Source organism: Sciurus carolinensis, chromosome 6, assembly GCF_902686445.1.
Source record: "Sciurus carolinensis chromosome 6, mSciCar1.2, whole genome shotgun sequence".
Lineage (NCBI taxonomy): Eukaryota > Metazoa > Chordata > Mammalia > Rodentia > Sciuridae > Sciurus > Sciurus carolinensis.
Window position 1 is genome coordinate 134,242,159 of NC_062218.1, and position 26,988 is coordinate 134,269,146.

At 42.4% G+C, this 26,988-nt stretch overlaps 1 protein-coding gene across 3 annotated transcripts in view; it reads right to left on the reverse strand.

Moving 5' to 3' along the window:
* Window positions 1-680: 680 nt before the first annotated feature.
* The window catches only part of Rufy1 (RUN and FYVE domain containing 1), a 57,029-nt gene continuing 30,721 nt past the window's right edge, over window positions 681-26,988 (reverse strand). For all 3 annotated transcript variants that reach the window (XM_047555921.1, XM_047555922.1, XM_047555923.1), the window contains exons 8-18: window positions 25,350-25,419; window positions 22,116-22,217; window positions 20,918-21,034; window positions 18,939-19,106; window positions 12,949-13,046; window positions 10,797-10,916; window positions 10,055-10,184; window positions 7,598-7,692; window positions 4,241-4,289; window positions 2,356-2,433; window positions 681-1,334 (exon numbers count right to left, since the gene is read on the reverse strand). In XM_047555921.1, the coding sequence (XP_047411877.1) occupies window positions 1,191-1,334; window positions 2,356-2,433; window positions 4,241-4,289; window positions 7,598-7,692; window positions 10,055-10,184; window positions 10,797-10,916; window positions 12,949-13,046; window positions 18,939-19,106; window positions 20,918-21,034; window positions 22,116-22,217; window positions 25,350-25,419 (1,171 nt within the window). In that variant the 3' untranslated portion in view covers window positions 681-1,190. The remainder of the gene's footprint in view (window positions 1,335-2,355; window positions 2,434-4,240; window positions 4,290-7,597; window positions 7,693-10,054; window positions 10,185-10,796; window positions 10,917-12,948; window positions 13,047-18,938; window positions 19,107-20,917; window positions 21,035-22,115; window positions 22,218-25,349; window positions 25,420-26,988) is intronic.

Genomic DNA, 26,988 nt, shown 5'->3' on the forward strand with positions numbered 1-26,988 from the left:
ACCCCAGTTCCTCCCCTTTTTTATCTTGAGACAGGATTTCATTAAGTTGCTAAAGCTGGTCTTGAATTTGCTGTCCTGCCTTGTCTCTGGAGTTGCTGGGGTTACAGGCATGTGCCGCCAGGCCCAGTGAACTCACTGCTTACGAGATTAAAAAGTTGACTGCCTGGCAGGTGCTTTTCCACAGGTTCTTCTATCATTTATCCAATCCCAATTATACAGATCCTCCCGATTTAAGATGGTTCAGCTTGTCACTTTTCAACTTTCACTGCTGTCAGAGTACCCAAACAACCATTCTTTTCCAATAAATTACACGTGCTTTATATAAAACAGGCTTTGTATTAGATGAGTGCTCAACTTTTAAGTGCACATTTCAGGCAGGCTACAATGTTTGTTTGATAGGTTAGGTACAGTTCATGCATTTTAAGATAGGTTTATCTGGACAAAGCCCAGTTAAGCAGCATCTGTGTAAATGACTTGAACTTAGATAAGCTTAAGGCCACTGCCCCAACTTATCCTTGGCAGTTTGAGCATGGGCAGTGCCCACTCAAAAGCACCTTCATCTCAAACCTTACTCTCCTGTCTGTGGGCCTCCTTGCTGAGACCTCCAGGAACAAGTGTGGAGGCAGGGTACCCCAGCCATCTGTGTAGTTGACACAAACTTGCTTTTTGTACACACCAGGGAAAAATAAATGTCTTTATTGCATGGCCAACAATAGGTATTCACAAGGGCATGGAATAGCAAATCTCTTAACTAAAGCAGACAAGGCACAAGGACAGACCCTTTGTGGTATAAAGCATTGCACAAATCAAAATCTTATGGGGGAAGAGAAAAACTGCATACTAATACAAGTGCTGTAAAATAGATTAATTTGAGAAGTGAAAAATGACAGTAGCAAAATCATGAATTTACATGTGGACCAAAGTTAGTGATGTAACCAAGCAGATGGAAGAGTTTCAATCTAGCAGTTAGTTTCATACTAGGTGCTCAGCTGCCACTTGGCACACTGTCCTTCCAGATTACCAGCCACCCAGTGGGGATTTCGTTCTTTGATTCTCTTGGGAAATAAACTTCCCAAGCCTCTGGTGGTCCCTGGAGACCCAGAGTTTGGCACTGTACCCGAGAGGCCACCCTCCACCCTGAGGATGGAGGTGTGAGCAGGCTGAGACTTTTTAAGGTGGCTGGCCAGGCCTCAGGAGGCAGTGGAGGAGCAGCGCTGCAGCAGCAGTGTGTGGCAGTTGTCGCACACTCGGACTGGCTTTGGGTAGGAGGGCAGGGCCAGCTCGTTGCTGGAGCAGGTGTTGCAGAATATGTGGCCACAGTTCCGGCAGTGGTGCTAGAGGACAGGAAAAAGGTAGTCATAGACCCTCAGGGAGATGCAATTTGCACACCCACCCTTATACACTGAACTCCCTCCCCACAGTGACACTATGTAGTAATAGCAGTGCTATATGAAGCCTGTTTCAGTCTCTCTAATTGATGCATTCTAGAGTGGTGACCCTGTATTTTTAGCCAGCCTCTCTCGAGTGAGGGAGTTACTCACCTTAAAAATTGTTGCCATGAACCTTTTGGGTGCTTGGGTTCTTTGAGTATGTGACAGACCACCACACTGAGTGCCTGAGCATCCTCTCCTCCTCCTGGCTCTCCAGACTTCAATTAGACTAGACCCAGACCTTGAACCAAACCATTCACCAGCACTGTAGACTAACAGGGTCTCAAAGGCAGCCTCAGGAGGGCTGTCTCCAGCTCTGAAACTACTGTATGGCACTGGCAAGCATTTGGAACTTTGGCTTTCTCTTTCCCAAAGGCTATTAATAGGAGCAGATGAAGACATGGAACCCAATGGTGGTGGATAGGGTGGTAGTGGCAGTAAAACAGGACTTTTCCCCTCCCTGTAGTGATCCCTTCAACTCCCAGTATTGCTTTGTTGTTTGCTTTCCACCCCCAGCCTGTCTCTACCCAACTGGTTTCAGGGATGCTCTTAATTATTAAAAGCCGGTCCATCCTGGACCAAAGGAGGAAGGCCTAGGACTCTAACCAGATCCTGGAGATGGCTATACAGACGGGCAGATTCATTTGGGGCATGTGCCCTGACTGGGGCCTCAGTGAGTTTTTGGCGACTTCCTGGTCCATAGGCACCCTATGGATTGTTTGCCTAAATTGGCCAGATTTTGGTCCTGTTGCATACAGAAAGAAAATTTGCAATGGCCAGGGCCCCAAAAAGTGGGAAGAGCCAGGCTGGACAACTAGTTCCATAGATCTGCAGACCCGTGAGTGTGATCAGTCTAACACACCTGGTCGGATGAGGAACCAGAGAAAGGGGATTCTCAGTGGGGTGACAACTCACCCCTACGTACCTTTCTCCGGGAAATGGAGAACTCCTTTTCACACTGCTTACAGTGTGTTGCTTCATCATCTTTCAGCCAAGTATGACCCTGAGGAAGAAAGAAAACCCTAGAATTCCATTTTGTCTTGGCCCCTAATGAGTAGAAATTAGTCGTGTCTGGCTGCACCCACTGTCCCTCCCTAATCACATCTGGTTTCCCTTTTGAGACACTGCTGTGTCTCTGCCAGATGTGACCTCACAAGGCTGTGAACTGCTATGATCGCAGCTGTCATTCATGTGTTCCAGATGGTGCCTGCCCTCTCAGCCTTCTGGTCTCCCACTTGGCCTTGAGAAAGAGTCTCCAGCATCCTGTTACCCTGAGCCTCTCCCCTGCCCTTTCAATAAATCCCTTTTGGCAGAGATCACTGGAGTCAGTTTCTGGTACTTGCTATTCCAAACCCTGCCTGAGACACTATCCAAAGTAACTATCTGAACTGACAGAACAGAGAAGGGCCATATCTGAGCGAGACCAGGACAACTGGTGACATGGATCCTTGGAGGAGATGTGCAACATGTAGGGGGATAGATGCCTTCAACCTGAGGAAGCCTGTCCCAACAAATGTCCCACCCCCACCCTCAGCTGAGTTCAGTTATAGAGGAAGCAACTGAAAGATGAATTTTGGAGGTTTTTTCCCAGGGAAAATAGGACGTATCTTTTATTCAGCCTTAGAGACTGTGGTTAGTGTTCCAGAGAAATCAAAGGCATTATGCACTTTTCCAATCCCTTAGGATCTGCTGGACATAAAACTTCGGTAGTTGCAAACTGATCCTCATGGCCGAGCTAGAGGAGCGAGCCCTTGGGGTTACCAATATGTGCCCGGGACGCATTTTACTTCAGAGGGCTCCAAGCAGTTCCAGGGTCCTGTTCTATGATTTTATCCTCCCTCTGGTGCAGTTAGTTGTCACGATTGTGCACTTCTATGTATGGTGGGGGATATAAAGGCAGGCATCTTAAAGAAATTATAGCTAAGGAACTTTCAGTCTACAAGGGAGGGTTGGTTTTGTTTTTGTTTTTTCCTTGTGCTGGGGATGGAACTCAGGGCCTCACATATAAGGTGAGCCATATTCCCAGCCCTGGGGACAAAATAAACTGATGTTACCTAGGAGTTCATACTGCAGTTACTTGTTGTGACAGTTTTTTGCCTCTGACCTGCCATTGTACACGAGAAGTTAGATACCAGAAATGTTTCTGAAAACTCAAAGGGTGACAGAAGGATGAGGACTGCTTTGGCACTGCTCCCAAAGCAGAAAGGAAGCATCCTACAAACAATGCCTTTGAACAGCCTGTGGTGGAGGCCAGGCTGCAGAGCTGCCTCCCCTGGGAATGGTGGCAAGCCCAGGATTTTGCCTGTACTCCCACTTTCCCCAGTTAGTACACACATGGATTCCCTGCTTGTTCCTGTTCTTAAGTGGAATGTTGCATTCTGCTTACCCCACAGTTGTCTAGAATCTTTTCACTTGTCTAGAAGCAATTTAGGACTTGGAAGTTCCCAGAAATGAATGACACATGGGGCTCTGCAGTGGGGCCTGCATCATGATCTCTAGTTCTTCACTTAATCTGGTAATTTAAAAAAAAAAAAAAATTCCAGCTTTCTCCTTTCCACATTTTCCTTTGTCTAGGCTACCTGTTATCTAGGCCTGTTTTAAAACTACCAGCCAATGGCAGAGGAACTGCAATCAGATCTAGGTTCCAGCTCCCCCTTGTCCACTTGTCAGTTACTGCCATTGTCAAGTGACCTGGAACTGTGTCATCATCACCACTGCCTCAATCACATTCTCACCTGATTGGGGAACACAAATGCACATGCTCATGGCAATGAGTAGTGATTCTTATGCTAATAACAAAAATCTAATACCTTAAGTGCCTTATTTACTTCTTTTATGTCTTCCATCTTCAGCTTGGACCTGGGTGGGAAAAAAAGATCATTTTATAGCAGTGAGAGAGGTTCTAGAATTGTAACAAAACTAACTGCAATAACTATGGACTCTGAAAATACTAGGACTATGAAGTGAAGAGAACTGAGACTTGAGTTCTAAGATGCTTTCTGCCTTTTTATGTCATCCCATCACCTCATCACACTGGTTTATGTGTAAATAAAATGAAACACTCTGAGACTGAGCTTGGAATCAAATCTGGCCCCAAAACAGACTGTAGCCTGCAAGGATTTGAAAAGATTTTAAAGTGGGTGCAATCATTTAAAAATTGACAATGATCTCATAGAAGCCCAGGGTTCTGGCTTCTCCGGGCCTGTGATGTGCTTGCAGTTGGGCACAGCCTCCTGCTCTATTCTGGTCCCTATCACTTCTCCCTGGCCAGTGTTCCAAGGGGCCAGGCTCATAAGGTATGGTCATATTTTTTTTTTTTTTTTTTTTTTTTTTGGGTACTGGGGATTTAACTCAAGGGCACTTGACCACTCAGCTACACCCCCAGCCTTTTTCTTTTAAATTTTGAGACAGGTTCTCCAAGTGGCCCAGGCTGGCCTTGAACTTGCAATCCTCCTACCTTGGCCTCCCAAGTTGCTGGAATTACAGGCATGTGCCATCATGCCTGGCTGGTAATTTCTTGCTTCGTTCATTCTCCATTCCATTGTTATGAACAATTCTTTAGTTGTTCACATAAGATACAGGACTGAACATGGTCTAAATTGGCAGAACTAAATCAAATAAAATGAAACTACACATTTGCAGTTTTGGGGAAGTCTGAGCCTTTCAGCTGAGATCAAGGGGCTGGGGCTAGAGTTGTGGCTCAATGGTAGAGTGCTCACCTCGTGTGTGTGAGGCCCTGGGTTTGATCCTCAGCACCACATATAAATAAATAAAATAAAAACGTGCATCAACTACTTAAAAAAAAAAAAAAGGCAGATCTCTGGGAGAAACAGGCCAGATTGCTAAATGAGAGATTAAAACACTGAGCATCAGGCATTTACTAATGATTGTAATGATCGGCAGGCAGCTCCTTCCCTCCCCTGTTCAGTTGTAGAACCAGCAGATTGTAGGCCAGCAGATTGACAGGATCAGAGGCCGTCCAGATGGACAGGCTTTGTCAAATCAGGTCAGGATGGCAGCCTGAACACACAAGAACTCTGGAGAAAACAGCACCCAGATGTCCCCAAGATAGAGGAACTGGAAACTTTCTTAGCTGGAAGGGTCTGAGAACAGGTTTCTCCTTCTCTGGCACCTGGTACTGGCTTGCAGGAGGGAGCAAGGACATGGGGAGATAGCATGAAGGCAACTCCTTGGGTAATCCTGTCTGGGTTGCATATGCCTGACAATGTAACAGCCATGGAACTCAGTTGTGAGCAGCATAGACTGGGACATTTCCAAGATCAGAGACCACTGACATTTTTGAGGTCTCTGGCTCATTAGAAGGGTGAATCCTAGCTGTGCCTTGAGCCTGTCCAGTGTGAGAGGAGGAAGCATGGTGTACACTCTGGCTGCAAACCCAAGTGGCCTGCTCTGGCCATCCTCAGGTCCCAAATCTGCTTCTGGTGAGTGTTCCTGAGATGCCTGAAGAGCTGGCCTGTGATTGGGGCACAGGGACAGACGTTTGATTCTGCCCTTACTCAAGGAGCTGCCCTCAGTGGGGTAGGGGCCAGAGCAAGGTGAGTATCCAGCCAGGTGACAGCAGTGCAGAGCACTCAGTAACAGAGGATGAGGGTGAGAGGGGGCTGAGCAAGCAGCCCTAAGTTTGTCTTACAAGATACAGGGTGTGGGTGAGGATGGAGAATGGGCAGCATCTTCATCTGCATGTACGAATACACAGAACATGTTCCCACCAGAGATAAAACATTTGCCTTTCTTTCTGACTATACTGGGGCATAAAACCAGGGCCACTCTACCACTAAGCTACATTCCTATCCTTTTCTATTTTTTAAGTTTTGAGATGGGGTCTTGCTAAGTTGCTGAAGCTGACCTTGAACTTGCAATCCTCTCAGCCTCCAGCAGGTGGGGTTATAGGTGTATGCCACCACACTTCCCTTTTATTTTTCTTAAAAATGGAAGACCTTTGACCTTTCCAGGCTGAGAGGAAAAAAATAGTTTGTACATATCTATGTGCTACTTGAGTATGTTTCTAGCTTATTCTAATTTTTGTTCCCATCTATGGACCTGGTCACACAGCACCTGTACCCAGGCTGTGTTAGTTACCAAGCCCTATCTCTATGGTCATGGCACTTATGTCAAGTGATGGTACAAGACTTGGGAGAGCAGCAAGTAAACTCCTTGGGTCGCTTTGTGAGCTATGCAGAAAGAGGAACTTCCTTTAATAGGTAGTCCTGCTGGGCACCATCTTGCCCCTGTGGAGGCCAGACCCACCTGTGAGGTATATAACAGGCAGGACAGCAGAGGTAGGAGGAAGACTGACCCCTGATGGTTTCTTTTAAGCTAGTCTGAGTTGGGATTTCTGTCATCTGCAACTAAGAGAAACCTGACTCATAAGAAGAAATAACTGTCTACCTACTCTGAAAATGCAGTTATTACAGAAATGAACAAGGTCAGGCTGGGGAGATAGCTCAGTTGGTAGAGTGTTTGCCTTGCAAGCACAAGGCCCTGGGTTCAATCCCCAGTACCGCAAAAAAAAAAAAAAAAAAAAGAAAGAAAGAAATGAATAAGGTCTACAGTTTGCATTGTGACCTACTCCTAGAGCCAAGTATGCAGAGCAATCTATCCAGACGGGGACACTGGGGAGGGAAACTGTTAAGGCTAAGAGTCTGTGCTCCATCAGCACCTGGCAGAAAAGAAAGCCTCTGGTGGATCAAAGTGTCAACTCCCAGAAAGGTAGGTGGGCAGGGCTGGTCAATGTGCTGGCCACATGGCAGGCTTACTTTCTCAAACCACCCACACTCACTCTGGCCTGACTGCAAGTTGACCAAGCATCATCCTTAGGACCTAGATGTTGTTAGTAAACATGAGTGTTCTGGTCAATAGAAAAGAATATTCTCAACTAATTAATTAGTAGCTGATTAAAGTCCCCATTGTTGGTAAAAATCAGGGCTTGATACCCTGGAAACCTGACTTCCTAGGAGGTCACCACTGAAAGTAGGTAGGCCTTCCGCATGGCCCTGCCTTCTTCTAACAACAGGAAACAGGTTTGGGCGAGAAGGTGAGCAGACTGGACTGGTGTGATAGTCCTAATGCAGAGGCCACAGGGAGCCTACCAGACCCAGCCTCTAGCCCTGCACACCAGGGGAAGGTGAGGGAAGCCGGATTCTTACTGGCTGAGGTGCAGTCCCATTTCCTGGAGGGCCTGTTCTTGCTCATCACAGACCTTCTGTAACTCTATCTTCTCCTCTTGGAGTTCTCGCAGCTCCTAAAATGGATAAGCAAGATCTGACATAGAATCACAAATTGTCCCTGCCACCCCATATCAACAGCAGATCAGATTTTAGTAGCCAGATCAACAAGCAAGATCAGATCAAATAAAAGTGGTAGGTAAGTGCTCTACCACTGAGCTATACCACCAGCCCTTTTTACTTTATTCTGAGACAGGCTCTAAGTTTCCCAGGCCAGCTTTGAACTTGCAATCCTCCTGTCTCAGCCTCTGGACTAGCTGGGATTACAGATGTGTGCCACCACATCTGGCTATATCAGAATATTTTGCAAGAGCAAAATGTGGTTTGTTGCATTAATGTCATCCAAGACATCTGTGGATTACTTTTCACCAGCGTATTTGTCAAGAATGGGAAGTTGATCCCATTTGTGTACAAACAAAATTAAAAAAAAAAAAAAAAAAAAAAAAAGAATGGGAAGCTGAAAAGTGAGTGCTTACCGTAGGGGCTCTCAGCTGGGGGCAGGGACAAGGGACAGAACAGCCACATTAATGTTAGGCACATTAAAAACAGTTACCCTTACAAGGCAAGTGAGGCTTTGCCTGAGCTGCTATTAAAGACAGATATTTTTTTAAACAGCTATTTCAAAAAGTATGTAAATGAGTCTTATACAAAACTATATGAAGGTACTGGGTACAGTGGTGCACACTGGTAATCCTAGTAGCTCAGGAGGCTGAGGCAAGAGGATCCCAAGTTCGAGGTCACTTGGTGAGACCACATCTCAAAATGAAAGTTAAAAAACAGTTGAGGCTGTAGCTCAGTCATAACCCCTGGGTTCTGGGTACTAGGTATCACCAGTACCAGAAAAAAAAAAAAAAAAAAGTTATGTGACAAGGCTCCCTGGAGGCTTGAGATCATATGAAGAGCTGTGAGGGGGAGGGAAGATCAATGGGGGACACTGACTGTCATTTGGGGCCAGCACACCTGGCAAGGCCAGAATGGAGATACAGAAAGTCACTTAGGTTTTTGCTGATGAGAGCAAAAGTGAGGCTTAGACCAAGTAGTGGGCAGCTCCCCCAGATATGCTCCACTGTGCCTTCAGAACCTACAACTTGTGAAGGGCTCAAAGGCATCCTAAGGCTTATTGCTGATGTCAAATGCACTGTTTCTTTTGTTGGGGAGTGAGCTGGGGAGTGATACTTCAAATACAGACCAAAATATTTTGAGAAGGAATAGAAGGGTATGTTCTATGATGCAGCATAACTTTCTAAAGGTTCCCTCTTATTCTCTATTTCCCCTCCCATTCCCTCTGAGTCTGACTGGGCTCTTGTAGAGCTATTCTCTTCCCCAGCAACTTAAGACACTTTCCAATGGCACCCGAGAGAGCCTCTTGGCTCAAATTGCATAGCAGTATCCACTACCTCATCAGTGCAACAAAACCCAGGTCTGGAAGCTGTCCTATTGACAAGGGACCCTTGCCACTGGAAGGTATGGTGAGGGCCGTGCACTTTTGGCTCAGTTCTGCTGAAGGAATCAACAGGCTTGGGAGTCTGCTGCATGACCCCCCACAAGGGAGGACCCCTGCAAGTCACAGTACACCAGGCTGCAACCAACTTTAACCAGAATGGTAGAAACTTCTGTGAAGCTGGTTGACTGGATTAGGGGAAACATTTCAGACCACCTCTGAGTTTCCTGCGACGTGTTCAATTTTACAACCAGGTAGTGAAGCCCCTCACGGAAGCCCTAGGATCTAGGACATAACTTCAAACAAGTTGGGGCCTCCATAGGACAGAGGTGATACAGAGGGAAAATGGATGCCTCAGGTCTCACCTAGGGGTGATTTTGGGCTCTGGTTCAGTCTGCTTCCCAGAGATGACGTGACCCTAGGCAAAGTGGCTGGCCAACCCCTGGGGTGAAACTATAGACTGGCATTTGTTCAAAAATGTTGAACTCCCTTGCAAGACTCTAGTTTTCTCTCCTGCAAGCTTGCCACTGGCTCTCCACCAGTAGATGGTGATTGTCCTCAAATGAAATAGACTGCTGGCCTGAAAGGTACCCTGCCCAGGCTCCTGGGGCTGTCCTTGCTCATCATTCAAGACTCTGCTTATCTGTTCTCTTCCCAGACCCTCTGCCTCACTGTGAGGACACCCTTCTGTTTTACTCTGTTCATAGCACTTATCATTCTCTGAGTTGCTTTTGTTGGTTGGCTTACTGACTTAGGATTTGTCTGTACCTTTTCCTCCTAGGACAGACGCTTTGTTGGGGTGGGAACAGCAACAAACCCTGGAGCAGGGCCTGGTTCCCACACAAAGGGCACATGGAAGAGCAGGGAGGAGCATCTCTTTAGCAGGGGAGCATGGGGACTGCTGAATGCTCTTTTCTCTCAAGGACATTCCACCTTACCTTCTTTAATCCTTCTACTTGCTGTAGCTCTGTTCGGAGCAGAGAGGAGGTGTCTTTTTCGTGCTGTAATTCTCGCTGAAGAGCTTGTCTTTGCTCTTTTTCTGATTTCAACTCTTTCTCTAGATTTGAGCTGTTTTCCCAAAACAAACCAGTTAGTCTCAGTAGGGGTTTTTCATGGAATACCCACAATTCGCCCCCCAAGGATGGAGAACAACCTGAATCTCCACACGGGCATCTAAGCCCTTCAACAAGGCAGTGAAGTCAGGCTTCCTTTTCCCCCAGGACCACCTGCACCTCCATAAGGACTAGGAGTGCTAGGCCCACACTTGGCACTTATGCCAGTGGACAGAAAATACAGTATTTATTCTGCTTATGACAGCCTATAGCCAGCAGAGGATATGGGAGGAAGGAAGTGGAAGGAGAAGGTGATCAAGGTTAGAGATGTCATTCCACTTAAATCCTGACTACTTCTCACCAGCTAGGCAGCCCTGGGGACATGGTAGGATCCCTGAAACACGCTTCTCATCTCATTTGTCACATGGGGAAGAGCTATCTCTTTTTTTCTTATTATTGTTTTTTTCACTGAGCATATATGCTGTCATCCTACTCCTGGCTTTGAGGGGTAAGCTCTCGGGCAGAACACTATTTGTTCCCAAGTCTTCCTGGAGATGAGAAAAAAGGTTGGAAGTCACTGTCCCAGTCCTCCCCAGCATGCTTCCACCTACCATAGGCTCTTTCCTACCATTGCTCATGCAGCTGTGACAGCTGCAGCTGCAAGGCGCCGACCCTCCCGCCGAGCTCCTGCTGCAGTTTGTGGCTCCGCTCCTCTGCTCCCTGTCTTGCCCTTTCAGAGTGCTGTAACCTAGAGGCAATACCAGCAAGCATATGCATGGATCCCATCTTTGTAAGGAAAGGTCATCTCAATTTAAGGTGCAGCTCTCGTTGGCTTGAATATTTCCTCTTTTTATGAGTCAGTCTAGCTAGCTATGTTGCCTAGGCTGGTTCTGAACTCTTGGGCTAATGTAATCCTTCTGCCTTCTGAGTAGTTTCGCTCTCTTTCTCTGTGCCATGTTAGTATTACAGGGGATTAAGTTCAGGGCTTCATGCATGCTGGGCAAGTGCTCTACCACTAAGCTATACCCCCAGCCCAGTGAATTTATTTTTTCTTTTATTTTAAAACTAACTTAGTCTAACTGACTTGTGTATGTACAGTTCCATGAGTCTTAGCATCTGTATAGCAAGACACAGTTCACAACCAAGATACAGAACAGTTCTATCACTCTAAAACCCTAGTTCTATCCCACTGTAGTCATACCCTCTCCCCATCCCTAATCCATGGCAATCACTCATCTGTTCTGGGACACTATGGCATTATCTTTTGAGAATGATATAAATGGAATTATACTTTACAGAACCTTTTAAGACTGGCTTCTTTCTCTTGGAATACTGTCTTTGAGATTGACCTAAATTTTTGTGTGTCAGTAGATCATTCCTTTTAATTGCTGAGTTGTATTTCATTGTATGTTGTACCACAGTTTGTTTCTCCATTCATCCAATGAAGGACTCTGAGGCTGGTTCTAGTGTTTTACAACTATGAATAAAGGTGCTGTAAAAGTTTGTGTACTGGTTTTTGTGTGCATATAAAAGTTTCGTTTCTCTTTCACAAATGTCTACAAGCACAATTGTTGGGTCATATGATAAAGATGTTTAGCCTTTCAAGAAACTGTTTTCCAAAGTGGTTTTACCACTTTGTGTTCCCATCACTAATGTATGAGATTTCCAACTGCTCTGTATCCTCATCAGCACTTGGTACTGTCATTAAAAAAAATTCTTTTTTTTCTTAGCTGGGTAAGGTGGTACATTCTTATAGACCCAGCTACTCAGAGGAGGCTGAGGTGGGAGGATGACTTAGGGTCAGTCTGGGCAACATAGTGAGACCTTGTTTCAAAAAAAAAGACAAAAAATAGCTATTCTGATAGACGTATTGGATCTCATCATTTTACTGTGTATTTCCCTAAAGGCTATTGATACTGAACATCTTTGCATGTGCTTACATTCTGTCCATATGTCCTCTCTGGTGAATATCTAGTCAAACTTTTGCCCATTTAAAAAAAATTTTTTTTTTCAGTTTTAGATGAACACGATACCTTTATTTTATTTTTAATTTATATGTGGTGCTGAAGATCGAACCCAGTGCCTCACAGGTGGTAGGTAAGTGCTCTACCACTGAGCCACAACCCCAGCCCTTGCCCATTTTTAAATCAGATTATTTGCTTGAGTTTTTAGAACTCTTTGTAAATTCTGGACACAAGCTATTTGTCATACATGTGATCTGCAAATTTTCTCTAAATTTACATCTTGCCTTTTTATTCTCTTATGTCTTTCATAGAATTGAAGTTTAAAATTTTGATAAAAGTCTAATTTATCAAGCTTTTCTCTTATGGATCATGCTTTTATGCTGTACCTGCAAAAAAGATCTCTTTATCTACCCTAACGTTATGAAGATTTTCTCCTATGCTTTCTTCTAAAAGCTTTATAGTTTTTAGTTTTACATTTAAATTTATGATCCATTTTGAGTTAACTATTGCAGAAGGCATGAGGTGTATAGACTGAGGTTCCTTGCTTTGAATATGGATGTCAAATTGTTCCAATATCATTTACTGAAAAGACTTGTCTTTCTCAAATTGTACTCTCACCTTTGTAAAAACCAGTTAAAAATATTTGTGTGGTCTATTTGTGAAACGTGCTGTAAGCCACTGATGACTTGATATATAAATGTGAAATATCAAATATCAGTGAGAAGGCACTCATTGTATGGTTCCAACCCCGGAGGACAATCTGATTTTCAGTGACCATGTTCTAGGAATGGACTATCTGCCAGGGGAAGTAATTACCTTTCTTCCATCTGCTTCATGCTAGACATAACTTGATTTGTTTTTCCTTCATAAGATGTGATGGCTTCATTCTTCTGCTGTAAACTGCTCTCTGCGTTCTAAAAAAACAAGGAAAGGGGTTCTCATGCTGCTTATCCTTCCCCTTCCACATTACAAATGGGGTCTAAATGTTAATCTTGTACTTTTTGATACTTTTAAGACTATTTCTTTAATTGCTGTTCTTCCCTAGATACTTGAAAGACAAACTGGGTCAAGGCTCCCAGCTCTGCTAACAGAAAGAACAACAAAGAGGGAGGTACTGGAGTCTGTCCCTCCATAGCCAGAGCAGACTCAGTGTTCCTAAGTTGTCTCCTGTGCCAGGCACATCTGTCAATTCATCTGACACATGCTCTCAGGGGTCTCAAGGGAGGCACCGATAGCCCCACTTTTCCCATTAAAAGAGGGAAACTTAAGAAAGAGAAAGCAACTAACTGAAGGTTTGAAGGCACACGAGGAGTGGGACTGGTATACTGCCAAATCTGTATGACTTTCTCAGTACAGACTTTTAATCGTGACAGATTCCAGATAACCAGAGGGGGGCACTCTTGTGTGTTTACAAAAGATCTTTAAAATAAAAGAGTACAGAAAGGCTGAAGACAGAAGTCCTAATAAAATCCTGAGAAATAACATACAGTCTATAGTCTCTGACCTTAGTATCATAAACTTAGACATTAACAACAGGAGAATAGCTAAAAACACTTCATTTCTGGAAACTAAACAGCTTATTACTGAGCTAAAAAACAAACCAGAAGGAAATGTGAAGTACTTAAGAGCTAAAGACAATAAAATACCATGTGAGCTAGGTGCAGGGGTGCCACCTACTCAGGAGGCTGAGGCAGGAAAATCCCAAGTTTGAGGCCAGCCGCAGCAACTTAGTAAGACCTAATCTCAAAATAAAATTTTAAAAGGACTGGGGATAATCAATAAATGGGCTAAGGAACTGGCTAGACACTTCACAGAAGATATACGGGTGATCAACAAATTTATGAAAAGGTGTTCATCATTCTAGTAATTAGAGAAATGAAAATTAAAACCACCCTAAGATTTCATCTAACTCCAATTAGAATGGCTATTATCAAGAACACAAGGGTTGGGGATATAGCTCAGTTGGTAGAGTGCTTGCCTCATAAGTACAAGGCCCTGGTTCAAATCCCCAGCACCACAGCAAACACACACACACACACACACAAGTAATAATAAGTGTTGGTGTGGATGTGGGGGAAAAAGGCACACTCATGCATTGCTGGTGGCTGCAAATCGGTGCAGCCACTCTGGAAAGCAGTATGGAGATACCTCAAAAAACTTGGAATGGACCCACCATTTGACCCAGCTATCCCACTCCTTGGTTTATACCCAAAGGACTTAAAATCAGCATACTACAGTGACTCAGCCACATCAATGTTCATAGCTGCTCAATTCACAATAGCTAGATTGTGGAAACAACCTAGATGCCCTTCAACAGATGAATGGATAAAGAAACTGTGGTAGATATACACAATGGAATATTATTCAGCCATAAAGAAGAATAAAATTATGGCATTTATAGGTAAATGGATGGAGTTGGAGAATATCATGTTAAGGGAAATAGGCCAAGCCCAAAAAAACCAAAGGCTGAATGTTTCCTCTGATAAGTAGATGATACGTAACGAGGGGAGTGGCAGAGAGAAGAATGAAGAACTCTGGATGGTGTAGAGGAAAATGGGGCAGGAGAGGGTGGGGGAAGGAAAGATAGTAGAATGAGACAGTATTATCCTATGTATATGTATGATTACATGGATGGTGTGAATCTACATTGTGTACAACCATAGAATTGAAAAGTTGTACTCCACTTGTGTACCATAAATCAAAATGCAGTCTATAAAAATAAAAAATTAAATAAAAAAAAAAAAAAAAAAAAAAAAAAAAGAAAGGGCTGGGGATGTAGCCCAGAGGCAGAATGCTTTAGGGTTCAATCCCCAGTGTGGTAACAAAACAAAACATTAAAATAAAACAATTACTATGTGATATTTAACTACACTAAAGATATACCATTATACCATCATTTTAGTTACCATGAAGAAATAAAAAAACCGAAACATGACATTCCATTGACTGTAAGGGATGCCAAAATGTGAAAAATGTGCTTCTTTGATGACGAAGTACTTTTGTCAAATATGAGAGGCATGGTTAATTTGATTTTTGTGTGTGTATGGTCTGGGGATAGACCCCAGGGCCTCTTAAATTCTAGGCAAGTGCTCTGCCACTGAGCTCCCTCCCCCAGACCCCTAAAGTAGTTTTTGTGGCTAATTTTTAACTTTAAATTTTTTTTTTTTGCGGTGCTGGGGATTGAACCCAGGGCCTTGTGCTTGGAAGGCAGGCACTCTACCAACTGAGCTATATCCCCAGCCCACTTTAAATGTTTTTTAATGAAATAAATACAAAACAAATGAGCATGCATTTCAAAAGTTGAAAATGAGTTATAGAGCAAACCTGCAAAATGAGAAAGCAGAATATAATGAAGGTGAGGGTGGTGTGTTTTTTCTAACAGCACTTCTTTTTTTTTTTTTTTTTGTACCAGGAATTGAACCCAGGGACACTTAACCACTGAGCCACATCCCCAGTCCATTTTATATTTTATTTACCGTTTTATATTTTATTTAGAGACAGGATCTCACTATGTTGCTTAGAGCCTCGCTAAATTGATGAGGTTGGCTTTGAACTCAGAATCCTCCTGCCTCAGCCTCCTTAGCTGCTGGGATTACAGGCATGCGCCACCATGCCCAACTCTCACAATACTCTGACATGAAATGCGTGAGTGTTCCCACACAAACAACACTGACAACAAATGGGTGTCCTACAGTTCAGTTCAATTCTGATACTAATTATGTAGAGTTAGTGCCCACCCCATAGGTGGAGAGTTCAGTCCCAAAAGACTACCCTCACTTCTAAAACTAGTGAGTCCCATTACTGACATCCACATTTAATTCTATTGATACGGTTGATGAGTATGAGAAGGTGCTATGTGCACACAGACAGGCAGGGAGAATGCTGTGTGAAGAAGACAGCTCACCAAGAAAGGAATGCTAGGGTTGCCAGGAAGCAACAAAAGTTAGGAAAGGGGGATGGGAAAGATGATTCCTTAAAGCTTCCAAAAAATCAACTCTGCTGGCACTCCGATCTTAGACCTCTAGTCTCCAGAATCCTGAGACAAGAATTTTCTCTTAAGTCATTCAGTTTTTGGTACTTTGTTATGATACTCCTAGCAAACTAGTACAATTTGCTATTAAAACATACTGTAAAGCTATGGTCATTAAAACAGTAACTATCAAACAGAATAGAAATTTCAGAGACAGCTGGGTGTAGTGGCCCATGCCAGTAATCCCAGGGACTCAGGAGGCTAAGGCAAGAGGATCCCAAGTTCAAGGTCAGCTTGAACAACAGTCAGACCCTGTCTCAAAATAAAAAATACAAAGGATTGGGGATGTAGCTTAGTGGTAAAGTACCTCTGAGCTTAATCCCTAGTACAAAAGGGGGAAAAACTCCCCAAGAGGTATTTAATATTATCACGTGCCTCAAAGTGAGGAATTTGATGGACTCAACAGTGTACATATGAAGCTTAAAGCAGAAAACATTTGAAGTGAAAGTAAGTGGATAAAATCCTAGCAGGAACAGAGAGTAACTTGGATCACAGTGCTGCCATAATAAAACTCTAACATATGTGCAGTGACTCAGCAGATGGGGTTAGCACTGCCAAAGCAGAAGCAACAAACCAGAAACCTGGGGATCCTTGTTAGTTATGGCAAAGCAGTTAGTAAAACTATCACTCATCTAAACTTGGAAAACAGAGCACATGTCAATTCTGCTGGTGCTTCAGGGGAAGTGACTGAAAACAGCCAGAATGCTAATATGTGTTGGCTATCCTTGCTGTCTGGGCAAGGTGCTGGGAGTAGGGAAGAGTCCAAAGAATCCAGGTTTGTAAAGAGAGATGCACAGGAATACAGAGTCCAAAGGTAGGGGCCTCACAGGGTTTGTAAAGCTAATTGCTCTGCTAACCCTACGACATGTGAAATGAGACTAAAAACTGAGCAATAAAGCCTCTATAAAACTTCTCACATGGTCTAGGGATATAGCTCAGTGGTAAAGCACTTGCTTAGTATGCATGAGGCCCTGGGTTTTATCCCCAGCACCAAAACAAAATTCCCAAGCAGCAAAAATCCAATATCGAGATTGGTTCCCTTCACACCTAAAACTTGTTTTGGATGATCTGCTATTAACAGGACAGAGACAGACACACAGACACTGATAGAGAAAAGAAACAAAGTAATGAGGCAGGTGTGAGAACTGTGTTCAATGAACTCTGCTCACTGACAGATCAGAGGCCATGAATGAGGCCATTGTACTCTCAAAGGAGTCATGAGTCTGGTCTGAAAACTTCTTGTGGCTGTTTGATCCCTATTACAACTGCCAGGTTGGCGAAGTGACACCAGGAAAAATCTGGCCATCAAACCTGCTTATTCTCTGTGGACATGGTCCCTGATTCCCCTTTGAATGCTGCTAAGGAAGACAGTGGACCTCAGGTGATATAGAAGTTCTTTCAGATGGTAGTACCATAGAAGCAAGGTGTGCTAAGAAACAGAGCCTACCATTAGGTGCCACAGCCTTAACAGTTCCTGCTCAAAGGGCACAAACAACTGCTATGGGCCAGCGACTGCTTGCCATGTTTCCCTTTGCTCCCTTTTCCAAATGGGTGCTTCTATTGGGTGCATCTGGTTTCTGTTTCACCATCCGGCTCTAGATATGATGGGCTACTGTGAGAAACAACTGTCTCCAGCTCTGGGGTCACATGGGCTGTTGGAAAGTGCTGACCATCAGCCCAGGGGCTACAGCTTTGGAGGAGGAACCAGATGGGACTTCAACAGCAGTTCCCGTGGGGCTGGCTATCATACAGACAACTGTGTCGACCCACAAATATTCTTCCCTTTATCAGGCCTATGGCCTAGAAAAGATGACACTACCAGAACCCCCTTAAAGCCAAGTGTGGCCACGGTGACTAACCCTTTCCCATAGGACTGACTGGAAGTGTCTCACTGCTAGATAGGAAGTCCTTGGCCCTGGACTTTTGTTCTTCTCCCCTCTTCTTATTGCAGGAATAATAACAATTAAAGTGGCCTGGAAAGCTGGAGGTACCTTAGACTAGGTCCCTGAATGACTGTGCAGAGTATATATGCTAGTGAGAAATGTTCACATTGGAACTCTTGTGTCACATAAATATAAACTTCCATATTTTTAAGCTATTCTATTTAGGGTTTTCTAAATTATTATAGTGGTTTTGCCCTACCACAACACTAACTTTATGTCTTTATATGGTCCCAAAATGGAAGAAAACATAAAAAAATTAAAATAGATAATGTGTAAAGAAGGTGAATTTATTTTCCTTTCTTATTTTGTTTTACTTTAATTTTTATTACTGTCATTAAAACATTGATTATGTAATTTTTTTTTTTTTTTTTTTTGGTGCTGGGGGTTAACCTAGGGTCTTGTGCATGTGAGATAAGCACTCTACCAACTGAGCTATATCCCCAGCCCTATGTAAGTTTTTTTTAAAAATGGTATCCTTAATTCTCTTCTCCATCTCTTAGTGTACACAATGAGTCACTGAAATAGAAGAAAACAGCTAGGAGACATTGATAAAGTTTGGCATGGATTAAAAAGACATCAGCCTTAGAGTGTGCCAGCAGGGTTATGTGATTTAGCCACTTAGTTCTGCCCTATTATTTCCATTTCCCCTCATTTCTCAATGACTGCTCTCAGAATCAAATCAAATCAAATAAATATAGTAATACAAGGGGGTCAAGGACCAGGTCTGAAACATACTGGGTGCTCACAGATATTTATCTGCCCATTCTGCAGGAAGGATAAGACTGAAAGGGAACACATGGAACCAGGTTAATAGACCCAAAGTCAATTCCCACCTGAACTTTGTGAAACATCTGTAAATTAATTGCTTTGACTTCTTCCAGCTGTTGGCGGAGGGCAACAAGCGTGTCCTGCTTCTCGTGGGTATCCTTTTCCAGTAGCTTCATGGCGATTTCCATTTCCATTTTCATTCCAATTTGTAACTCTAGCTCTTTTTCTAGTTCCTTTAAAGGACATTTACAAGGAAAATGATATTAAAGTAGATTACAAAAATGTATCTTGTGCAATGAATAAAAGACAAACTACAAATCAGAACAGGTTTGAGAAAGTCTGTCTTGGCGATTAAGTTTCTTCCCTTTTCCTCATCATAATTAAATTTGGCTTCATATCAAGTCAATAGAAAGCTGACTGGCAATATAAGCCTACAGTTCTAGCAACCATGTTCTCCAAACCCAGAGATTAGAATCTATGATCTAAAATGTGTGTTGTGCTTGAGTGCTGGAAAAGATCTAATGTTGCAATGTTTCAGTTTCTGGAATGGTTTGCTAGTTTGTGGCAACAAATATACAACTTTTTTTTTTTTTTTTGGGTACTGGGGATGGAATTCAGGGGCACTCAACCACTGAGCCACATCCCCAGCCCTATGCTGTACTTTATTTAGAGACAGGGTCTCACTGAGTTGCTTAGCACCTTGCTTTTGCTGAGGCTGGCTTTGAATCCTACTGCCCAGTCTCCCAAGCTGCTGGGATTATAGTGCCTGGCGATATACAATCATTCTGAAAAAAAAAAAAAATTTTTTTTGGTGGGGCTGGGATTGAATCTAGAGCCTCACACATGCTAACCATTTTAAAATGGTTCTTTTTCATCCTGAATAACTTGGGACACTTTGCCCCACCTTCATTCAAGGAAACAAATAAATAAAGCCAGCTACAAATTGGGTTTAAAAAAGCACCTGAAGTCCTAGAAAAGAAAATGTAATTTAAACTATTTCAATAAAGGGGCTGGGGTTATGGTTCAGTGGTAGAGCGCTCACTTCGTATGCATGAGGCCCTGGGTTCCATCCTCAGCACCACATAAAAATAAAAAAATAAAGGTATTGTGTCCACCTAAAATATATGTTTAAAAAAAAAAAAAGCAAAGAAACTACTGCAATAAAGCTGGAGGAGAAAGGGGAAAAAAGAATTAGGCTTGATATGATACGGGGTGCAGTGGCGAAATGCTAGCAACTCTGGGAGGCTAAGGTAGGAGGATCTCAAGTTCAAGGCCAGTCTGTGCAACTTAGCAAGATGACTGTCTCCAAAAAAAAAAAAAAAAGTGGGGGGGTGCAGGTGGTGTTGGGGATGTAGCTCAGTGGTAAACTGCTGCTGGGTTCGATCCCCAGTACCAAAAAGAAGAAGAAGAAAAAAATGTGTTTAATAAAGAACTTGGGTCATCAACAGTTAAGTGGAAATAATAGCTTAAGAGAATGGTATTGTCAAAGAAATCATGAGTCTAGTCTCAAAGGAGGTTTAAAGCAGGGCTTGGTGGTGCCCGCCTCTAATCCCAGCAGCTCGGGAGGCTGGGCAGAAGGATCACAAGTTCAAAGCCAGCCTCAGCAAAAGAAAGGCCCTAAGCAATTCAGAGAGACACTGTCTCTAAATAAAATACAAAATAGGGCTGGGGATGTGGCTCAGTGGTCAAGTGTCCCTGAGTTCAATCCTGGTACCAAAAAAAAAGTTTAAAAAATGGGAACAAAATATATAAGTGACAATGCAGAATTGCATTATAAACAGGATTTAAAAACAAAACAAAACAAAACAAAACTGACAGCTTCTGACTTTCTGTGAGTGGCATCAGGTTTCAGTACACATGTGAAAAGTGCTGACAGATTTAACTTGTAGGGCTACAGAGAAATTCTTCTTTTTTTTTTTTTTTTTTTTTTGGGTGCTGGGGATCAAACCCAGGGCCTTGTGCTTACAAGGCAAGCACTCTACCAACTGAGCTATCTCCCCAGCCCCAAAATTCTTCTTAAGGATGCTCAGTTTTGCATACTTACCAGTCGAACTTTCTTCTCCTCCTTTAGCTGCTTCCATACGTCACTGTACATTTCATCCAGACCTTGCCGGGTCTGCTTGTAAGTCTCCAGCTCAACTTTGGTGTCCTGTTTTGTTATCTACAACATTCAAGAACACCAAGAGGAATGGTTTGCTTATAGAAAACAAACTAGCTACAGAGTATTTAAACATATACCATAACTTTGAAAACATGTAGGACAATTTCTGCTCTTTTAGCATGATAAAGGTAAAATTTATAAAGATATTAGAACTTGAAGATAAAGGATGAGAGCAAGCCAATAATTTTTTTTAAAGTTGGGTTCAAATAACAAATTTATATTTAATTTTCTTTAAAACAATACAAGAGACTCTAGCAGGAAAAGCTTTTATTCAATTCATCACTCAGTATTTATTGACCATGTTTTTATTTAGCACTGGGTGGATTTAGTGGTGAATCAGATATGATTTCACCTTTAAAATCATCAGGCTAGACAACTGTAAGCTGGCAATTTTACAAAATAGTGCATGGATTCTATGATGGAGGATGAATAACAAACTATGGGAATATGGGAGGAGGGTATAAGTCCATCTATGGATACCAGGGATGGCATTACAAAAGAGTATGCATGTGAGCAGAAATTGAAGAATGAACAGTAACTAGCACGCAAAGGCCCATAAGGTGAGGGAGTCCACGTGGTCCAGTTGGCTGGAGGGTGACAATGGCAGGGTCAGCAACAAGAGGTATTTTCTGACATCAAAGGCAGATTCTGAGAATTGGATCATTATGAAACTATAGTTGGCCCTCATACTTGCAGGCTCTGCATCAGCAGATTCAACCAGTCACAAATTAGAAAAACGTGAAAAAAAATTTAGTCTGTATTGAATATGTACAGACTTTTTTTCCTTGTCATTATTCCCCATATAATACAGGATAGCAACTATTTACATAGACAGCATTTACATCATAGGAGGTATTATGAGTAATCTAGAGATAATTTAAAGTATCTTGGAGAATGTACAAAGGCTATATGCAAATACTACATTGTTTTATATAATGGAACTAGGATTTTGGTATCCTGGGGAAGTGATATTAGAACCAATTCCCCACAGACACCAAGAAAAGACTATATGAGTTTGAGACTGACAATGGGTACATCTGAGTGAGAAACATGCCACCTAACTATAAGGTCAATTTCTCACCTCTACACTCTTTTCACTTCTTTCACGAATTAATTCATTTTGTTCTCTTAATTGCTGCTGTTCTTCTTGAAGTGAACAAATCCGATCTGTTGCAGCTGACAGCTGATTAAAGAGAGATTTTTACATTTCTTAACATCAAAGTTAATCTTACTGTTGAAATCAAAAACATTTACGTGCAGCTTCACAATTGGCAATTTATTTTCAGATGTCTAATATTTTTATTTCCTTATATTGAATAGGGAATATATGTTTCAAAATCTCAAAGACATAAAAAATGTATATAGTAAAACTCCATCTCCCATCTACCCCTTAGTGATTTTTGCTCTTCCCGTATTTTCTCCCCATGTTTTCCTTCTTTAATGATAACACATTACTACTTCATGTATGCAATGATTTATTGGCACAAAAAGTTAGCAACAGCCTGAATTCTATTTTTAGAGAAATGGTTAAATAAATTATAGTAGAAGTACAGCCTGAATTCTACAATTAGAGAAATGGTTAAGTAACTATAGTGGAAGTAAGTCAGGTGCAGTGGTGCACACCTGTAATCTCAGTGACTCAGGAGGCCAAGGCAGAAGGATTGTGAGTTCAAAACCAGTCCTGAGCAAGGCACTTAGCAACTTGGTGAGATTCTATCTCTAAATAAAATATAAAAAAGGGCTGGGGATGTGGCTCAGTGGTTAAGCAATCCTAGGTTCAATCCTTGGTACCAAAAAAAAAAAAAAAAAAAAAAAAAGTTGAAGTACAAGACAGAAATATGTAGTTAATGAAATGTTTACAACAGCTTTTAATGCCTTGATAATATACTTACAATGTCAAATGAAAAAAAGCATATGGCCTGTTCTCATCACTAATTTAAAAAGGTCAACAACATTAAAAATGCTTAAGAAAAGAGGCTGGGGTTGTAGCTCAGTGACAAAGCGCCTGCCTTGCATGTGTGAGGCACTGAATTCAATCCTCAGCACCACGTTAAAATAAATAAATAAATAAAACAATAAAGGTATTGTTAAAAAATGCTTAAGAAGAGATGGGGACTGTCAGTATCAAATGACAGAAAAGGCTGTTACTTAGAAAAGGGATTGTGAACTGGACTCAGGGGCACATGCCTGTATTGTCAGTGACTCGGGAGACTGAGGCAGGAGGATTCCAAGTTTGAGGCCAGCCTGGGTAACTTAGTAAGATCCTGTCTCAAAAACAAAACAAAACAAAACAAAACAAAACAAAACAAAACAAACAAACAGAAGTACTGGTGCACTTCAGTGGTAGAATGTCCCTGAGTTCAATTCCTAGTACTGAAAGAAAAAGAAGGAAAAGGGAAAAGAAAAAAGGAAAAAGAAAGAAAAGGGATTATGGGCTTTGATTTGTCATTCACTATAGTTTTGTTTCTAGTTGATGAACAAAAGCATATTTTATCACTAGACAGAGAATGAAAGAATCAAACACAGGACCGGCAATATAGTTTAGTGGTACAGTGCTTAAGCGCTTGGCTAGCATGTGTGAGGACTTGGGTTTGATATCCAGAACCACGGCAAAAAGAGAAACACAAATCCTTAGAGACATGTCCTAGAAAAATCCTTCCTTTCCTCGAATGTGTTATTATGGTTTAGGGAAAACTATATAGAAGCTGCATGGGTCTGCCTAAGGAAAGAATATTACAAGAAGTGTGGGAGATGAGAAAATTCAGCAGCCAGATCTCTCCTTATTCCAGTCTAAGAATACAGCTTGCAGAGAGACAGGGAGGCTGCAGAAGGAGCAAGAAGTTAAACATCTGTTAAACATCTGTCCCTAGTACCTGGTTCTGTCCTCAGCATCATTCCCCTGTAAAGGGACCTAGAGCCATTGAACTCTTCTCTTCCTCTTTTGTCAAAAGCAGTAAAACCCTTCAGAATTACTTTTCATTCAGGCTTGGAACCCAGGCTGGATTTCTAAGTCACTGCTTTGACCAAGTAAGACACCTTAAGGTTTTAAAAAAGGTGCTAGTGTCAGCCAAAGCAATAAGCTACTTTCACTATTCTCTCTGAAGATAGAGAGCACACCCTGAAGGAGAAATACTTTTCTCTAAAATATTTCTCTTACAATCACCTGCTTTTAAAAAAGAAAACCCAGCTGTTTAGTTTTGATAGTGAACTCAGACCTTTAGTCAAAGCATGCTACCTGGTCTAAGAGAACACAGGGTGATCTGCTCGTTCTAAAATCAACTCACACTCAAGTACTCCCCAACCCCTACAACTGTTGTATCAGGCATAGTCATATGATATTAAACTGGCAATCTTTATGACAATATTGTAAAGTATGTATTATCACTCAACTTGAAGACAAAAGTGAGGATCAAAGACCTACCAAGGTGAAATATGCATCTTCCTATGCTAAATTCAGTGAAGTTTGTCCCATGATGCCCCCTATGAAAACTGTCTTTGAATATCCTACCTGTCTTACAAATCTGAGCTCTTTCTTTGAAAGCCTTCAGGACTGGCCCCTCAGGAGAGAGCAGTCAGTTAAAGTGTGCCTTAAACCAGGGTCCTTGTTACAGAGGTGTGCTCTCTGGCTCTCCTTTCCCCTGTCCCTGTCTCCATAACTCAGAAGTGTTCCTTTTCCGCTTTCAAAGTCCTCTTCCTTCCCAACGAGACTAGGTGGGGAGGCCTGAGCAGCAGGGACCGCTACCTGTGGAAAGCCTCAGAAAGGCTGAGCAACCCCCCTCCTGCTAACAGGAGACAAGATGTGTCCACCAAGGAGACTGCCGGGCAGCTGGCAGCAAGCTGTCTTCCTCGGCCTCAGCCCTCCTTCTTCCTGTCCTTTCCTTCTCTCTTCCTAGTGAGAAAGCAGAGAAAGACCATGCTGTGGGGAGACTGGTTCCATGCTTCTGAGAGGCCAAAACAGAAGGGGTGGACTAGGGAGCCTCTCATAATGGAGTCTGTGCCTTCTAGGGCAGCTGGGAGGCATATGACATCACAGGAAAGGTGAAAAGGAGGAAGAAACTGCACTTTGACAGAAGCTGTCTATTGTAATGAGCTGTTACTTTGGGGTGATAAAACCTAAGTCACTGAGAACTGGCTCATGATCAGCTGCAGTGTCTCACTGGGAGTCCTAAATAGGGCAGAACACAAATATTCTCTTGTCCCATGTGCAGCTCAACCCAAAGTTAGCAATCCCCCTTCCTAACAGATATATCAACCGTACCATTTCTCTTAACCTTGGGTCATTTTGTTTGTTAAAGGGCTTCAATAAGCTACAAACCTCTTCCTGAAGTTTTGCATTAGTCTTTTCCAAACCATCTATCTTAGTTTGAAGATCTCCAACTGTGCAGCTGTAGAAAATAAAAATATTAGGTGAGTGTGAACTCATAAAAGCTGTATACCCAACCTGTAAATGATGAGAAGGGAGAGTCTTAGATTTCCTGTATGAAATGAAAAGGCAAAAGGTCTCTAATTCAGAGGAGATGAAAACAATAAAAATATGTGTATGTGTGTATTTAAAAATGTTTTCCAATAAATTTTATCCCTGAAATATGCTACTTATTCCCTTTTTAGTTAGCTGAAAATATTCTTCCTCCAAAACTATAGATGATGGGAACTAAAATGGTCAGCATTCATACAACTAAGGTAATATTCACAAGATACTGACACTTGGGTGCAGGAGGATCAAAAGTGATTTTAAAATCTTCTTTATACTCTTATACTCTTTCTGACCCACCCCCCTTTTTTTCAGTGCTGGGGTATCAAGCCCAGGGCTTTGCATATGCTGGGCAAGTGCTCTACTGCTGAGCCATATCCCCAGTTCCCTTCCCTCTACCCTGCCCCCCTGCCTTTTTTTTGCAGTACTGGTGATTGAAACCAGGACCTCTTACATGCCAGGCAAGTTCTCTACCACTGAGCTACATCCCCAGCCCTATTTATTTTCTTGCTAAGTTGCCAAGAGGCTAGTCTTATGATCTTCTTGCCTTCATCTCCTGAGTAGCTGGGATAACAGGCATGTGCCATTGTAACTGGCTGCTTTCCCCCATATTTTTTTTCTTGACTAGGATTGAACCCAGGGCACTTTGGCACTGAGCTACCCAGTCCTTTTTATTTTTCACTTTGAGACAGGGTCTTGCCAAGTCACTGAGGATCTTGCTCAGTTGCCCAAAGTAGGCTTGAACTTATGATCCTCCTGCCTCAGTCTCCCAAGTTGCTGAGATTACAGGAGTGTGACACTGTGCCTGGTACTTCCCCCATTTTTGAAATATTATGTAATATGTGCTTTTTTTTTGGTGGGCACAAAATGGGATTCTGCCTGGAATGAGAATCTCATTTTACTGAGACTCACATACAAAAAGCTATACATATTTAACATATATACCTCCAAGAATCAGAGGATAAGTATATACCACCTGTGAAACCATCTCTGCCATAATATGTGCTTTTATATTGAAAAACATGTAAAAAGTTAATGTAATGAGTAATCAAACAGAAAAACAACAGACTCAATAAACAACAATAATAATCCCTACAAAAATAGCAGTAACTTATTTTTTGGACTATATGCCAGGCCCTATTTGTTCTACTTTATATGTACCAACTCACTGACACCCCTCCTCCACCAATTTGACAAGGTGGATTCTATTGTTAGTCTAGTATACATATGAAGAAATCATAACTTTACATTAAAGAACTCACTGGAGTTCATATCCTTTTCTTCCTTCCTTTTTTTTTGCGGGGGGGGGGGGGGGTATTGGGGGTTGAACCCAGGGGTACGTAACTACTGAGCCACATTCCCGGCCCTTTTTTGTATTTTTATTTAGAGACAGGGTCTCACTGAGTTGCTTAGGGCCTTGATAAGTTGCTGAGGCTGGCTCTGAACTCATGATCCTCCTTCTTCAGTCTCCTGAGCTGCTGGG